This window comes from Chenopodium quinoa, unplaced genomic scaffold (assembly GCF_001683475.1).
Source record: "Chenopodium quinoa cultivar QQ74 unplaced genomic scaffold, ASM168347v1, whole genome shotgun sequence".
NCBI classification, from domain to species: domain Eukaryota; kingdom Viridiplantae; phylum Streptophyta; class Magnoliopsida; order Caryophyllales; family Amaranthaceae; genus Chenopodium; species Chenopodium quinoa.
The window spans coordinates 6,616,354-6,630,431 of record NW_018742484.1 but is presented as its reverse complement, the minus strand read 5'-3'; the positions used below and the strand labels follow the sequence as shown (position 1 = coordinate 6,630,431).

At 35.4% G+C, this 14,078-nt stretch overlaps 1 protein-coding gene across 1 annotated transcript; it reads right to left on the bottom strand.

Moving 5' to 3' along the window:
- Positions 1-476: 476 nt before the first annotated feature.
- Positions 477-2,272, bottom strand: LOC110719591 (WRKY transcription factor 22-like). The gene is made up of 3 exons (XM_021898557.1): positions 1,816-2,272; positions 1,598-1,717; positions 477-1,063 (listed from the first exon to the last, which is right to left on the bottom strand). The coding sequence occupies exons 1-3, from the start codon at positions 2,181-2,183 to the stop codon at positions 658-660; spliced, it is 894 nt and encodes a 297-aa protein (XP_021754249.1). The 5' UTR covers positions 2,184-2,272; the 3' UTR covers positions 477-657.
- Positions 2,273-14,078: the final 11,806 nt, after the last annotated feature.

Sequence of the window (14,078 nt, the reverse complement as noted above, 5' to 3'; positions counted from 1 at the left end):
GTATTTGCTTGAATATATAGTATGAAGTACTACATATATATGATGTTTGCCATTCATGTTTAAATAATTGCAATAACTATTCCAGTCATTTTGTTCTAACTTGCTTCTTGTTTGTGTTCATTACTTAGTAATCCCTTATATTATTTCTCATATAGATGCTTTTTGTAAGATAGAAAAAAAGGCCAAAAAGAACAAAAATGATTCTCCGGCACTCATAAATGATGATTTTTTTTCCTTAAATATTGAATTTGAGTGTTTGTTAATTAAGCGATTTAGATTCCCGTCGTCTTTTAGGTATTGTACTCATCTTATTCAAATTAATTAACTAGATGATAGTAATTATCCTAGATATGAATAGATTATGATAAAGATTTTGATTTCTAAATGTTAGAGGACCTTGGCTCTAGATCCCATGTCAGAATACTAATTCAATCAAAAGCTTAATTAAACTAATGGTCAAAACTCATGATGTAAACTTCATCACTACGGTATATTGTTTCTTCTGACACATAATTACATCTAATTAGTACAATCTACATAGATGCTTACAAATGATCAAAGGGTATGACTAGAGGTAAAACATTATTGCATTTCTATAACCTTTGAAATAAACACCAGCTTAGATCAAAATTGGATGATAGCCCAAGAAAGGATTAATCACAAAATTCCATTTTTCAACTCTTCCAAATAGTCTAACCCGGCAAAAAAATCATCTTCATGCACCCTATTTCCCATACAAACACGTTCTCCTCCTACATAATTTGTAGAGCTTCCATCATCCTCATAACCTTGCACACCTAAATCTCGATCATTTTTAGTTGATGATTCTAAGGTTATAGTCCTCACCAAGGCGTTTTGGGATTCATTTTCCGTTACAACTTTGGTTGGAGAAGAATGAATGAACCTTCGAGCACAACGGCCAGCTTGAGAATGGCGACGAGTTGGATAAGGATGTGAATGTTCTTCCATGTAGGTTATCAAGAATAACCCTGGGTCACTAATGCTTTGCTCCACTTGCTTTCTTGCTAAGCACCCTCCTGCATAACTGCATCTATAATAGCTCCTGTTTTTCCAAGGCAATCACAAAATTAAGCATTGATTGAAGTTTTTAAAATCTAACATTTTTGTACGTACTTCTAACTACTTAGCTTGTTCATAACCCTTAAGACTATGCTTAGCAAATTCATTCAATAACACAGAAAAAGTGAATGATTAGTCTATTTAAGAAGTTGCAACATAAAAACTACATAGTATATGAGATAATCTTAAGACACTCTTTGAGGTTTTTTTTTTCTGAAAGGCACTCCTAGAAGTTTGATTTAATAATATTTGGTTCAATTTTGTAAGAATAATTTTATATTAGCGTAATTTGTAAAAGAAAAGGTCCATCAATTCATCATTGAAGGGTAACTCACATAGTCACATGTAATACATCCAAACAAACTACGGTAAAACCTTACGAAAAAGTTCTTTAAGCTGGATCACATGTAAAAATAAAAAGTTGACCAACAACTCAATCTTAATTAATACAAAAAGCTAGCATAATTGATTTGCATACTGTGTATGTGAAAGGGTTTGATAAGAATAAGTAATAAACCTTGGATATGGGGAACCCTTGATGACTTTTTCTCCATATTTTCTCCAATTCCATTTATCAGACTCAACGCGATCACCTATTGCTTGTTGAACCACCTTTATGATTTTATGTTTGATTCTCCTATTTAACAACAAGAAACCATTAGAAAAAAATTAAAGAGCGAGTAACCATATATAGTTACTCGAAAATCAATTGAAAGAAAGGAAATTTTAACAAACCTTCTTTTCAATATGGTTGCTGGAGCATTAGCATATGAGACATCGGTTGCCTTCTCATTTGGTTCGTCTGTAGGACTGCTAGTGTACCCATCAAAGTTCATCAACATGGAACTATCAACAATGTTGTTGGGAGACTTAGATGAAATACTATGGTTAAGTGGCTCGAGCTCATCATTGAAGACGAGCATCGTCTTCTCTTGGCCGCCTTGATTGTCATCGAGGCCTAATAACAACGATTCAAACCAAGCATCATAACAAGGTGACATGTTCATGGTGTTACTACTAGTAGTGGTGACCGAATCATCACCTTTGACAATAGCTTGTAAACTCCATTCATTAGCTTTATCAAAACTTAACTCATTCATCATATTTGGAAATTTTTACAACAAAATTTTCATTAATTTCTAAAAGTGGAGTTTTTTTGATGAGAAATAATATTGGATTAGATTGGACCAACTTTCTTATTATCTATTTACGTAGAAATATAGTTGAGGAAATAAATTGTGGCTTTTAAAGAAGTGGAAAAATGGAGACCGGAAATTAATATCCGAATTTTTTAAATATTGATTATATTAATTGGTTGACTTGTCAAAATTGTCAAAGAGTTTGATTTTTGTTTGTTTTCTTTAATAATAACAACGTAATATTTGAATGTATGACTTTGTGTTTGCTTTGTGTTCTCCCATGGGTTATGTCATCATGTGGCGACCGTACAAGTCCGCAATTTGTGCCAATTATTAACTAGATTAATTCAAGCTAATTATTTACTAGATTAATTAAAGCTTAATTACCCTAGTGGCTTGTGAGATCTGAGGAGCATGCAAGTCAAATCTTCTATATACATCCGAAAAATTAATTGGATTTTGATTACTAAAGGTCTAAAGTCACTCTAGTGAAAATATCAGGGTAGTAAATGTACTCCGCAAATATGATAAAGTTTAGAAAGGTGGTATGAAATATAGAGTATGGATTTTTTTTTTTTAACCTGTAGAAATTGACATATTAATAAACCAATAATGATTTGTTTAATAAGTGACAATAAATGGTAATTATACGCCAACAATCAATTTATTTATAAGTTTGTAGTTAAGGAAGTTTGTAAGTTGAGAATTGTCGCTCTCAAACTCTCACTACTTGGAACTTTAGAAGTAGCATTGAGTTTTAGTAATATGATCAACAAGCTAATTAGATTGGGATGGGAAAAATGTTTGATTTGTAATTTATAAAGTGCAAGTATGTATAAATTTTTTATAATATTACTTTCATTAATATGTACTGGTGTTATAATTTAAGATAAATATTATTTTAAACTTAAAAAATTATGGGTGTCAATTTAATTATAGGGTGGGTTTTAGAATCGCCATTTACATTACCTGATTAAAAAAAAGTTATGAATTGACACATAAGACAATATGTTGCCCAATATAACTAACATCTTAATGAAGTCTCATTTTGATAATTAAAGATACCTTATACAATATACATGACTACAAGTAAAATGTCATTATCTTATTGAATATTCCATTTAGCATGTCAGGCTACCATATACAATGAAATTTGACTTCAGAATCTCATAGAATGATATATAATATATCCTATTATCTCAAAATTTTACTCATGATAACCATTTTTTTGTAAGGTAAGATGAAAAATCGTACTAAATCAGCACCTTCCACATGTCAGTTCCACAAATCAACGGTTAAAGATAGAAGAGAGACGAGAGGTAAGAGAATTCCTCTACTTCCAAACAAATACATTGGTCTTTGTTATTTTAATTATATTCTACTTGAGAGTAGACTAGCAAAAAAAGTTTTTTCTAAAAAATCTCTTAATTATTCTAGCTTGTCAAACAAGTTGGAATTATTTAAAAATGGTTAACCCAATAATACTACTTGTACATAGTTTCTCCCTGATGTAAAGTCAATATGGTCAGCCAATGTTGGCGCTTCTCGATAGTGCAACTTGCACGTAGAGTGCTACATGCTTAGTCGGTAACCGTGTTGAAAACTTTTTATTACAATCCAAAATTGGCCAATAATAATAAGATATAGACAAAAAGGCAATATATAAAATACAAAAAAGGAAGGGGACAAAAAAAAAAAAAAACAAAACAAAACAAAATAGGGTAAAAAAGAATCAAGGATCAAACGGTCCAAACCCCATTGTCACGGCTAATATGACTAACATATACTGACATCTAGAATCCTACTTCAGGGATGAGGGATGACTTAATGAGTGATTAGTGAGCTTAATATCACATAACCTATCTGTAGTGAATTTTTCAACTCGTCCTACATGTGGTCATAATTTAGGCATTGCGGCGTTTCAAGGAAAAGAAACTAGAGAAAAAGAGTCACCAACAAGTTTTAAGAACTTGTAAACCGTTCACGGGTGTGAAGGTTACACCCCATTCACGATCACGGAGATCGCTAACTCCATAGTGGTCCGGAACCATGACCGGATGTTCGGGGATGATAGTACGAATCATAACTTAAAGAGATTGATCCCGCCTTAAATAGGCCTCTACTCAATTCTTATGATATTCATGTGCGCTTTTTGATCAACACACATACATTAATTTAAGTCTAAACCTGTTTAATCTACGTTGGTTGATTATTAATGCACAATCAAATCTATTATTGGTGATCGCTTGAATTAAAATCATATTATCCTAAATCAAATTATTAATTATCTTATTAGGTGTGATTTCAAGTACAAAATCCCTTTAAATCTACAAAAGGGGCGTGATCAAGCTATAGCAATAAATCATGAATAATCAAGCAACATATGATTAATATAACAATCAACATCATCAAAAACATTGCTAGCAGTAAGATCCTAGGCAATATACTAAACGGATTAATAACAAATCATAGCATGTCACTAATAATCAAAATCAAAGCGTTATCCTAAACATGATACTAGGAATCATAATAAACATCCTAAACATGATATTAGGAGTTAAAATAACATCGTAAACATGATTTCTACTCCAAAATCAAAAGAATAATAATAAGGGTGATTGAATTACTCACTTTGATGCCTCAACCTTCTTGCTATTAAAACAATACACACGTTAGTAAAATTCCAAAAAAGTTAAATCAATAAAGTGACTAAATCAAATATGAATTGAAAAAGAGATTTGGGACCAATCCCTCAGAACTATCAACCTTTCACGTCGAGGTCGAAGGCAACGTCGAGTATGGCTTAGAGTATTCGAATCTCGCGAAGGAGGTATTGTGACTGATTTAGGAGAATATCAAGGATGTGTTTAGGCTAAGGCTAAGAACATAGATATTTGATGATCGATAATGATTGGAGCTAGGTGGTTATAGCTAATTGTAGCTTATGATTGATGGTTTCTAGCTGATTTGAAAACGGGGAAAACGACCTCTATTTATAGGGAAAATAGAGAGTCTGGTCGATTAGAAAAGATCAGAATTTGGAACTGAATAGAATTGCTCTTGACGCGATGCGACAGAATTGTCGCGCAGCACTGGGTTCTGTGCGGCGACAAGCCTATCGGTGTGCGATGGTCCTGACGTGACGCGATGGCTCTAAAAGATAATATTTTATTCGAAGTTTGGTTTTTGATGGGTTTTTTATGCAAGGTATATCCGAACTTTTTTGAATTTGAATAGAACAAGGGTTATCAAAAAGAGAAGTTTTATTCGATCTCAAACTCTTTGATCTTTATCTTTTCGGAAAGTATAGATTAGAACCTTCTAGAGGATTCTAGAATTTCCTAAAGAATCCTAATTGATTTAGGATTGAGAATAAGATATTTGGATCCTCACATGATCATTTTGTCGTAGGTAAGGTGGACCTAGGCTCGGTTTGGGCTTAGTTTATCTTTTTGGAAAGGATAGATTAGAACCTTCTAGAGGATTCTAGAAGTTCCTAAAGAATCCTAATTGATTTAGGATTGGGAATAAGATATTTGGACCCTCACATGATCATTGGGTTGTAGGTAAGGTGGACCTAGGCTCAGTTTGGGCTCGGTTTAATATTTTAGCCATAACTTATTCGTTTTAAGTCGGATTTGGGCTTATAATATATCGTTGGAAAGATCTTATCAAGCCCCATCCAACTAAATAGTAATTATGGATCAAAATAATCGAGTTTGGACGTTTTTTTATGACTTTGACACAAAATGAATGTTTTTAAGGACACAAAATGAATGATTTTGGGTTTAAAGGCACGAAATGGAAGATTTTGGATTAAAACATTTTAGGAAAGGTTAGGAATATGGTCAAGGGCTTAAGGAAAATTCACGAGACTCTTCAACTCTTTACCAAACTCGTTAATCAAAGACGTGAAAGGTACTCATCACTAGGTCTGGTTTTGGGGAGACACAATCAGGTGTCTATAGAAGCTCCCACTTTGACTGAGTTTGGAGAGACGTAAGTTTCAAAAACAAAAGTCAAAGTACATCAATAGGGACGAAGAATAATTCAGAACGTTCTGCGATCCTAAATCATCCTTTTTAACGCCAATACCTGCAGAAAGCGTTGGTTCTACAAATAAAGGAGTTAAAGGAAAAGAAACACGTATCTGGGTTTGCCAAGCACACGTCTTTGGGTGACGTCAAATCAAAGTTCGTTTTGTTTGACAACCTCCACATTCTCAGGGAGCGCTGTCGAAGACTGCTACGCATCGAGCCATCTTCTCATGTTGGGTGACAACCTCCTCATTCTCTGGGAGCGCTGTCAATGTCTACTAGTCTCAAAACAAATGAGCTTTGAAAGAAATGCCATGCGTATTTGGACAAGAGTTTACTTGAGGAATGTTCACTCGTTTTTGAACAAGAGCTTACTCAAGGAATGTTCACTCGTCTTTGAAAAAAGAGCTTACTCAAGGAATGTTCACTCGTCTCTGAACAAAGGAGCTTTGAATGAATGTTCACTCGTCTCTGAACAAACTCGTCTCTGAACAAAGGAGCTTTGAATGAATGTTCACTCATCTCTGAACAAAAGAGCTTTGAAAGAAATGTCCACGCGTCTCTAAACAAGAGCTTTGAAAGGATGTTCACTCGTCTCTGAACAAAAGAGCTTTGAAAAGGTGAGTTTGCTCGATTGGCTCCGAACCGAAGCTTCAAAGGAATGGTGAAAGTGTTCGATTGGCTGCGAACAGGAGCTTTAAAGAATTGGTGATGGATGGTGAAATTGTTCGATTGACTGCAAACAGGAGCTTTGATAAGTCGTGTTTTGTGTATATTATTTGGCTTATTTTTAGTTAGTTTTGTTAGTTTAGTTGAGTATTTGAGTCCGTTTTGGTGTAATTTGGTTTAGTTTCGATGATTCGATGCTTTTATGGGTAGTTTCGTTGTTTTTGATGTATTTTAGGATTAACGGAGCTAATTTGGAGATTTTACGAAGTCACGAAGCTATGTCGAGGCTCACGAATATTAAATCATGTGTTCGAGACGAAATTGAGTGAAAATGAAGCAAAACGTTGATGAAATACTTGACAAATATGACACATGTTCACTATTATGCTCATAACTTTTGGTATACAAATGATAATAGAGTGATTCAAATTGCATTGGAAAGTAGACTTGAAGACCTTTCCAACGATATATTACACGCCTCAAACTGAGCTCCGGATATGAAGTTATGACTGATTTAAGATGAGTGATACGCACAGCAGAGTAGGCACGTCTGTGCCCATCACCAGGCACGTTCGTGCCTGTAAGACAGACTCAGCAGCGTTTTTATTTTTAGAGAGGCACGTCCGTGCCTCACACTAGGCACGTCCGTGCCTCCTGGGATTCTTGTGCGCCAAGGCTTAGCCGATTTTCTTATCTTTTTAGGCTTTTATAAATACTTTTTAGCCTTGTTTTTTTAGGATTATTCATTAAGCCTTATTTTATTTTATTATTCTCTCCTTAAGAACTAGTTCTCCATTATTATTATTTTCTAAGTTTTTGTAATTCAAGATTCAAGCTTTTTACTTTCAATTTTATTCAAGATTTGGTATTTATTTTTCATCCTTTGTTATTTAATTATGCTTTCATTATTTATTATTGTTTTTTGTTTCTTTAATCATGCGTGAGTAGATTCTTTAATTCAAGATCTAGTGTAGCCCTATTACTATTGATGCATGAATTAAATCTTTAAATTCTTTAATAACTTTAACAATTGAATTGCTAAATTGATTGTGATTATGCCAATGCTAGGTTAGACGTAACTATAGTATTGCGATTATTCCATTGTTTTTATCACAGCGAGAGTTGGGTATAAACGGATTTGAGTAAATCAATTTAGGGTTTGATTCTCAACACGAGAGTAGTTGGGTTTGATAATTGGGAAGTGAGAGTAATGTGTTTAATGTCTCTAATATGCATGATACCATGAGAATAGGCTTGGTTGTATGTTAGGGAAGCCATTGATACTCGAGAGAGATCCTAGGTATTTATTAGGGTTTACTTTTCCCCGTTCAATTGAAATCGTATGTTAAGGGTAGAATTACAATTGCATCGATAATAGTTGTGGTGAAGCTAGATCTTGGATGTTTTAAGTACTTGATTTAATCATCTTATTTAGTTTATTTTCGAATTCTTCTCATACTTAGTTCTGTAGATAATTGATTATAATTGATTTTTGCTTAGTAGAAATTCGAGTCTATTTAATTATTTTTGAACCTTAGTCTCTTGGGATCCGACCCTTACTTGCCAGTCTACATTAGTATTGGTTTGTTAGGTAATTTTTGATAGGTACGCGACACGCCTACCAAGCTTCGATGATTTGATGAAATTGCTCGATTGACTCCGAACAGAAGCTTTGATGAATTGTTGCATCCTGTAAAAATCAAATATTGCAAAAGGACTTTGTTGGTGGTTATTTGGGTGTTGCCCTAGGACTTGGTGAACTCGACTCATTATGGTTGGTTGGCTTGAGGTTGACTCAAGGTTTGGTGTTACTCGACTCATTGTGTGACTCAATGTACTAAACTCGACTCGATGTGTGCAAACTAAACTGATGACACGGTTCAATGTGCATGACTCGTGTGTGCATTGTGTGGTGAATGTGCTCGTGCAACTCGAAAAATGCAGAAAAAGCAAAAATTTTCCGTCATTTTTATGGAGGGGACTTTCTCCCGAAAAGAAAGATGTGAAAAATGAATGAAGTGTAAGGTGTTTGTGAAAAACAAAGTTTTTTGAACATCCCCAAAAGGAAAAGAGATGAAAAGAATGAAGCGAGTAATGATGCATATTGAATGAGCTTAATCAAGTGTATGTATTAATCGTTGTATCTCATGGTGCAAGGATTAATGATCCAGTAATGAAAGTATTTGGGAAACTTAGGCACGGAGGCGAAGTACTTCATACTTTGTGATGCAGTGATGATTATGATAATGAGTAATTCTAAGATGACAAGGCATGCTTTAGAGTCGTATCAAGATTTCATGACAAAGGGTTCCTAAAGGAAGGATTATTTGGCTATGCATTTGTGATGTGTGTGAAAGTAACACTAAAGTTAGGCTGCAAGAGCTAAAGGTGTGGAAAAATATTTTGTGGAGAGCCAAATGATGGTGACTTTTAGGTTGGGTAGGCTAATGAAGTAGGGATCAAGCTCCCAAGTTTAGCTCTAAATGGATAGGGATGAGCATTGGAGATCCCTTGACATGATCATGCATGAATGTGTATGAACGCGATGAATAATTATTATGGTCGCACCCCAATGTGAGGTTGCCCTACGTATCCGTTAGGAATTAGGCTGAACGCAGCTCTAGCTGAACCTCGCACAAGTGTGTGTATACCTCAAGGAGGTCTTTCAAGGGTTGTAACAGGGTTAGTCTAAAGGTTGAAGAAGAAGGGATAAAGGGTCAAGACCCAAAATAAGCCCCCAAGGTGTGCAACCTTGTATTTGAATCTTGGTATTTATATGCTTGAGATTTCTCACTTTTGTTTTTACTTGTTTTTGCATTTGAGATTTGTATTTTGAATATTCTTTGGATAAGTGTAGGCAATCCCGATCATGCGATCTATCACTCACTTGGCATTCATGTTTCTCTGGCACGGTGCCGAGCACTCGATAAGAGACATAATCCAAGACATGTTCATATCAAAGACATTGGAACACTTGCCCTTTTGCACACTTTTATTGCTTTTTTGAACTTTTGAAATTTTGGAAAAAATCACTAAAGCTTTTGCACTTGGCTTTGAAAGTTGCATATGTTGCACAACATCTCATCCGAAGGTTAGGTGGTTGTGAGTTGAGAAAATGAAGGTTTAACGTTTAGACGAGGCTCAAAGTGGTTTATCAAGAAAGGATTGTATTTTTGAAGGTGATATGATGTAGCTACAAGGGATGCCTCAAATCGCCGGTATACCTTGTGTTTAACTCAGCGTGGATTTTTTTTTTTTTTTTTAATGCAATGCAATGCAATGATCATATGCAAGGAAATAAATGCTCATTTTATTGAAAATGGAAGGGGTAAAAACAAACTCATGAAATAAATCTAAGGAAAATGACGGAGGGTGCCTATGCTAGACTTATTAAGGGAAAGGGAAATAATAATAAAAAAAGAATCATGAAATCTTGTCGTTGAAGCCCGCCTCGTGCTTTGTGCTTATCATCACTTGGCCTTCTTGTTGCTCGGAGGAACATGAAGGCAATTCAAATCAATGAGGTCTTGGATGCGATCCTTAAGGGTGAAGCATTTCTCAGTAGTGTGACCATTGCCTCGATGGTATTTGCAATAGGAGCTTTGATCCCAATTAGGAGATCATCTCTCAGGTTCTGGATCTTGGATTGGACCAATGGAATGAATAAAACCTTGGCCATGGAGATAGTTGAAAGCTTCATCATAAGTCATTCCTATTGGTGTATATTCATCAATGGTCCGTTTAACGCGCGGCTTAGGAGCATTGAGTCTTTTCTTTAATCTTTGATGGGAAGAAGAAGAAGGAGGATGGTCGTTCTTTTCATTCTTCTAATCTTAGCAATGAGGGTTTAGTTTAATGACTGTCATTCAATTCACTAGGTTTTCCACCATACTTGTAAGCTTGGTAATGGAATCTTGGAGCTTATCAATGTTTTCCTATAGATTTTTTGTGTTATCCTCGGTAACATCTATGAAAATTTCTTCACCCTCCTCAATCATGGTCACTTCGTTAATAGTAGTTATATAAACTTCTTCAATCATGGGCTCATTAATAGGTGTAATGAGAAGAGAAGGGTCAAAGGTGATTTGATCTTCTGTGATGGCTAGAACCTCAGAAAGTTTGTTATTATCAATCAAGTCCTGGATAGCTTCCTTGAGTTTCCAACATTCCTCGGTATCATGACTTCCTCCTTGGTGGTACTTGCAGTGTCTATTAGGATCCTACTTAGGTGGTCTAGCCTTTGGGAACGGATTTTTGATAGGTCCTATGGGCATGACCAGTCCTTTGTGGTGTAGTTTATCGAAGTCTGTCTCGTAGCTCATGCCAAGTGGAATAAACACTCTTTTCGACCTTTTAGATTCGTTGCTTAGGAGTTTCTATAGCATGTATTTCATTAATGGGAGAGGAAGAAGAAGGATGGTCTTTATTTTTTCCTTTCCCATTATTATTATTAGTAGCTGCCAATTACATAAGGTCGTCTTCAATTTCGATGCTTATATTGTAGACAGCCTTGAAAGTGTTTATAAGTTGATATTTCAGGTGCTTTTGGTACATGTCTTAAAGGTTTTTGATGAACATTCTCACAGAGTCTTTTTCGTCTGGGGCCTTAATCATCCTAGCAGAAACTTCCTTCTAACTAGTATAAAATTCGGTGAAGCCTTCATTATGTTTTTGTTTCAGGATTTCAAGCTCTTTGTATTCAATCTCTACTTGTACGTTGCACTGGTATCTCTTGATGAAAGTATGTAAAATACTCTCCCAAGTAGCAGTGTCCTTGGAATCCAGGGAAAAGAACCATTGTTGACACACTGGTTCTAATGAGAGATGGAACAACGAAGGGAAAAGTTGCTTGTTAACCCCCTTTATTTCCAGGATTATTTCAAAAGCTTTCAGGTGGAAGTAAGGGTTATCTGTGGGCTTGAACTTAGGAATGTCAGTGGTAGAGAACTTTTGCGGAAGAAGTTCCTTATTCAGTGAGATTCCTTTGGTATTCATGTCAAGATACTTATAGTCATTGGAAAATTGGCTTAGCGTCTCATCGATGCGATTGATTGTCTCAGGTGGAACTTGTTTATTAGGATCTTCAACTTTCTCCATTCGAATGGTGAGTCCTTTGACAAGCTCGGCAAGACCCTCCATGGTCTTTTGGAGTTTGTCAACATCTTCTTTTTTGGTCGCCATTGGTTTCTTCTTCCTTCCAACCGTGCTCCTAAAGAAGATCTCTTGAATTTAGGAGTTGTCTCGAACTAATCGACCCTCTTTCCTTGAATAAACGCTGTGGAAAGTGAAACCATGGACATTTATTATCAATTACTTAACTCAAACTCGATTCAAAATGCATAGATGGGGAAAGATCATAGTGTATTAGAGGAATTATATGTATGGGGAAAGTATGAAAGAGGAAAGTATGTGAATGTGGAAAATGTCTAAGAAGGAAAGTGTATTTGTGGTAAGGTATGTAATGTAGCGGAAAGATATGGAAATTTCCGGGAATGGGAAGGACCCTCAACTTGAATGACGGAAAAGATGACTCATTCATGGACCTAAGACATGGTCATGGTGTGAAAAAAGTATGTAAAAAGTGTGTGAAGACTCGTGAGTGGAAGTGTTATTTACAAGACTCGTGTCATGACCATGTGACCAGACATGTGGTTAGACTGAAACAAGACCAGGGAGAGACCAGGTACGGGCATTAAACTGGTTAACCATAGCAGTGGGACTCGATGTGAAGACATGGAAAAAGAAAACTGAACCATCGGATGGCGATGGAACTCTCGCGTGACGATGGCTCCATCGCGATGCGACATGTCTGACGTGTTGCGATGGTTACAATCGTCTCGCGCCATTAGTTGAAGGTGGTGCGCCAAAGATGGAGCATCACAATGACTTGTTTTCGATCGTTCTTTCGAAGGTTTAAGCCTAAAAAGTCTCCTTGGTCGAGCATATTCATTTGTTAGGTTTATATTAATTAACCAAATTAATTAGGAAAAATTGCTTTAAATAATACCACCTTTCTCCCGTCCGCTAAAAACAAGTCCACCTTTTGTTTATTTCAGAATAATACGACCTTTGGGGGGTGTCCGCTTTAAACAAGTTATTTTACCTACAACCTGAATAACCGGTTAAAATTTTCAATAAATTCGTTTAATAATCTAATTAACTATTAATTAAAATTTTAATTATGGTTAATTAATAATTAAAATAATTAAAATCTTAAAAAAAAAATACCCACCTCCACCACCAGCCACCCTTTCCCCTTCCCCGGCAACCTTCCCGTTCCCTGGCAACCTGTCAGCCCAGCCCTCGGCGCCGGCCGCGCCTAGATCTTCCCTCCCACGGCACCGGCGCCGATCCCATCCCCATGCGTCTCCATGCGGGGTGGGGGTGCTAGCAGACGCCAGGGAAGGGAAAAGGGGTGGCAGCCGGTGGCTGGTGGGGAAGATGGTGGGGGAATTTTTTAAAAAAAAAATAAAAATTAATCGTCTTTTAAAAATTAAAAACATTAAAAAAAAATTAAAAAACAAATAAAATTTTCAAACCAATCAAACAATGAAACGTGTCCATATAACCTGTTAATTAAGTTAATAACTGGTCATAACTTGTTTAAAGCGGGCACCCCCTAAAGGTCCTATTATTCTGAAATAAACAAAAGGTGGACTTGTTTTAGCAGACAGGTGAAAGGTGGTATTATTTAAAGCAATTTTTCCAATATAATTTTAAGTTGGTAAAATACTTTAAGTTCACTGAAAATATTTTAAGTTCAATAAAAATAATTTCAAGTCAATAATAACGTAGATATCTATTTACAAACAAAACTACACAAAGTACACTCCATATTTTATCGTAAATCTAAATATCTTAAATTATCAGAACAAATTATTTGACCGTAAATAACATTCAAGTAAAAATGTTATCTTAAAATTTTATCAACCACCTAGGCATTGCCCGGACACAAATATATATATATATATGTGTGTGTGTGTGTGTGTGTGTGTACATATATACACACATATATACACATATACACACACACACACACACATATATATATACACATATATATACATATATATATACATACATACATATATACATACATACATATATACATACATACATATATATACACATATATATATATATACACATATAG

Bases quoted from the DNA above. Each gene is read 5' to 3' on its own strand.
- LOC110719591 (XM_021898557.1), bottom strand. From the start codon at position 2,183: ATGATGAATGAGTTAAGTTTTGATAAAGCTAATGAATGGAGTTTACAA. The intron at 1,718-1,815 runs GTTTGTTAAAAT...GTTGTTAAATAG, and splicing joins GCAACCATATTGAAAAGAAG to GAGAATCAAACATAAAATCA. The intron at 1,064-1,597 runs GTTTATTACTTA...TTGGAAAAACAG, and splicing joins AAGGGTTCCCCATATCCAAG to GAGCTATTATAGATGCAGTT.